The sequence below is a fragment of the Pyrgilauda ruficollis genome, unplaced genomic scaffold, assembly GCF_017590135.1.
Source record: "Pyrgilauda ruficollis isolate IOZ18807 unplaced genomic scaffold, ASM1759013v1 scaffold14, whole genome shotgun sequence".
NCBI lineage: Eukaryota > Metazoa > Chordata > Aves > Passeriformes > Passeridae > Pyrgilauda > Pyrgilauda ruficollis.
In genome coordinates, this window is record NW_024512543.1 from 11,445,559 (window position 1) to 11,449,223 (window position 3,665).

A 3,665-nucleotide genomic window follows, 5' to 3' on the forward strand; every position below is an offset into this window, starting at 1 on the left:
GGCATGGAGGGACAGATCCACCACACCAGCATGATGAGCTTTACAATAACACAGCATTTAAAAACAAGCGCATGGGAAAAATGCTGACAGGCATGGAGGGGACTGGACACAAAACAGAGAAGAATAAAAGAATTGCTTTCAAGTTCAAGTTTTACTGACCGGATGAACCTCTAGACACGAGGACAGAATGATTTATATATAAAGTGATAAGAGAATAACAGGCAGTCCCATTAAAGACAAATGATCCCATGCAATTTCCCGTTATTTGGAAAAATAGTGTTGAAGACACTCCTGAGGTGCTCAGTCTCACCTGTGCCCTGAGACACATCCTGCTGCACCATGGGCTTTTGACTTCCAGCTCCTTCCTGTGCAGACATGGAATGCTCATGCCTACTCACTGCCATGCCGAGCATCACTGTAAGTGGCATCTGTTGGATGCTATTAAGCTGTGAATTGCTGAAAGGAAATATACAACCCACATCTCAAGCCTAGGGAGCAGATGACAGACTCAAACCCCTTTGATACAGTCATTACCCTCACTAAAGTGAATGTAATAAGTCTTCCTGCAATCTTACAGGACAGATAGACACGATAGTCACGATGCTAAAAAGTACTGCAAAGAAAATTTCAAAATTAGCAGCACAGGAAGACTGGGAGGGAGGTTTATTTTTCCAGCTGCATTCAGGAAGACCTCTTCAGGACATAGCTAAATCACCCTGGCTTTTCAGCCTTTCGCCTCGATCGCAACTGTTTGGAAGATAAACACTAGCCTATCTTTAGCATTGGCATCTCCCATGTTATTCACTCTGAAATGGAACAGAAAAATGTCAACAAAGAACCGTTGAAGAGAAACTTAGTTATTCAGCCTAACCATTGGAATATGACATTTTCCTCAAACATGCTACAGCAGATTTTCAAATACTCTTTGTAGATGTGTTAACATCTACATTTGTTAACATCTACATTGCATTTTTCCTGAAACAGAAAAGAGAACACAGCTATTCTCACCCTTCCAGGAAGTATCCATTGCTCTGCTGCTGGCTGGTGCAGCACAGTCTCCTGTGCCTCCTGCATGGTGGCAGCACAGCTGCATGCTAAAGGAGGGATGGCAATAACAATGGTAAAGGGCCCGCTAGCAAACCCAGCTGCTAAACAAAAATTAGGACAGGAGACAAGGATCATGAGCTCACAGCCTCTTGAAGCTACCCCCACTTTGTGTATCACAGGGATTTGTACCAGACCTGAAAGCAAAGGGAAACTGAAAAGTAGCCTAAAACCTGGTATTGGAAGGACATCTCTGGAAATCTTGCAGAGCTTATTAGCTGTGTACTTTATGCAACATAAGACACATGGCTACAGAGTTCCCACAGAATGTTTGGGCAAGGGTTTGCAGATGTTGCAAACCCTTTCCCAAACCCAGAACTCCCAGAATTGAAGCACCGTTAGGAATTTGATGAGGAAAATTAGCCCTGGAAAATCAGCTGCTGGTAACTGATTATGTCTCACTGATTCCAGTTTGCCTGCCTGACTGAAAATTGTTCTGGAGGTCAAGTTGCTTTGCTTTGTGCACAGATGTCATGTATGCGTGTACCATGCAGAGAAAGCAGCCACGAGGGTCTCACTGCAAAGGGAGAAAAGCTGTTTCATAGGCTGCATGCAGGGAGGCACATGGGGTCATTCAAATGCTTTTCTATGAGGAGGTTGGGTCACAGTCCAGACCTGTTTCCTTACCTAGTGACTTGCTTGCACAACCCTCCCCTGCTGCTAGAGGTCAGCTGGAGGTGCTGGTACTGCAAGGGAGCTGTGGAGGACCTGTCCAAAAACAAGGCACACCCCACGCCCCCCGGATATTCCTCAGCTTTAAACTCGAAAGAGACGAGCTTCAGTTTTGCTGTAGCCAGGAGCCAGTCACATGGGTCACCTGCTGTACTTCAGTGCCCAGAGGGTAGAGGTCTGTGCTTCTCAGTCCTATCAAGACACCCTGTTCACCAGCACCATGTCCATCCTCTGCCTCTGCCCCAGCCCTTACCTCTCCAACTGATCAGTATGATTGCACCTCAAACCACGACATTAGAAACGCCCTAAGTGCCCTGAAAATCATACCAGAGAAATATTAACTGCAGCTCAGTATCAGCTAATACCTTCTGATTGGGAAGTTTTAATTTCCAGAGGTTTATCTTTAAGGAAAGTGCTACTACAGGATTACACTATTAGCACAGGAGTGTTTCAAGAAAATGGAGAAAATACAGGCAGAATATTCCCAGTCCAGGAATTTGGTTTCCATTCTGCAGAGGGCTTCAGATGCTCTTCAGCATGTATCCCACAGACAGAGAAAATCTTACATTCATCTGCACACACACACATGCAGCAACCCAACAGAAGCCTCACTCCTAGAAATTTACCATCATCAAAATCCCCTTACTTTTAAACTCTGAAAAAAGCACGTCCACATAGTATCAATTGCTCTGGTAAATAAAACTGCATTCTAACCAATTACCAAAACCATCTAACCAAAGCCATCTGCAGCACTAAATAATCTATGGGTCAGAAGGGGAAGGGGAGAAGAGACAAAACCTACTTGGATGAAAATAGAAACTATATACACATTTTTATGAATGCAAGAGGCTTGCCCAGTTGCATTAAGGCACTTGGGTTATAAACACTCTTTAAACCTCAATTCAGGCTAACACAAAGATCTCAAATAAGTAAATAAAGTAGTTTAAAATCAATCTAACTCGACTTTTGTCTCATTAGTTTATATTTGACAGTACAGCCTGCAAAACCTCTCTGAGGAGCATCCCCGAGCAAAGCATTGCTGGCTCTGCACTAGCTACCGACAGCTTTTGAATCCCTTTACTCCTTAAAGCTGAGCAAGGACAGTTGGGTCCCTGAAATAAGGACAGCCCAGTAAGTACTGTGCAAATATATCAGATTTATTACTCTTTTATGGAAATAATAACAGACATTCAGGTAGAAACATATTAAATTAATGCAGTCAACAGTTTAAATGCAAAAATAAATATAAAGTCCAGCAGCTCAGCGCATCTAAAACAGCTCATTTCTTCTAACGAATAGAAAAGATTTTTTTTTTTTTTTTGGTCTTTTAAACGGTGAGTTTCATACAATCAAATAGAAACGAAGGTACAAGCGCTTTCTTAGAAAACATCCCGACCCGGCTGCCCGTCCGGGCGCTCCTGTGCGGCGGCGGCGCGGCTCCGTGCGGCTCAGTCCGCGCCGGTCCCGGCGCCCTCAGAGGGCCGAGTCCGAGTCGCTGGAGTCGAGGCTGTTGCGGAGGCGGCAGCTGCCCAGGCGGTCCCGCTGCAGGCAGAGGTTCTGGGTGCTCCGCCGCAGGCACTCCAGAGACTGCAGGAAGGACTTCTTGGCCTTCTCTTCCTCCATGGGGGACACCCCCTCCTCCTCCACCTCCTGGATCTCGTCGAAAGTCACCGGCTGCGTCTTGAAGCGCGACTGCCGCGGCCGCCGCAGCTTGCCCTTGGGGGTCTTGGCGGGGCGGGCGGGCGGCGGGAACTCCTCGGACACGCAGACGAAGTGCGGCATCACCGCCTGGTAGCTGGAGCAGACGCCCATCAGCTCGGCCGGCTTCGCGGCCATCCTGCCGCCCGCGGGAGAGCCCGCCGCGGGGGCCGGGGCCGGCGGAGCGGGGC

At 47.1% G+C, this 3,665-nt stretch overlaps 1 protein-coding gene across 1 annotated transcript; it reads right to left on the reverse strand.

Moving 5' to 3' along the window:
- Positions 1–2,912: 2,912 nt before the first annotated feature.
- Positions 2,913–3,659, reverse strand: CUNH11orf96 (chromosome unknown C11orf96 homolog). The gene has a single exon (XM_041459960.1). It carries the CDS (start codon positions 3,610–3,612, stop codon positions 3,250–3,252), a length of 363 nt encoding a protein of 120 aa, XP_041315894.1. The 5' UTR covers positions 3,613–3,659; the 3' UTR covers positions 2,913–3,249.
- Positions 3,660–3,665: the final 6 nt, after the last annotated feature.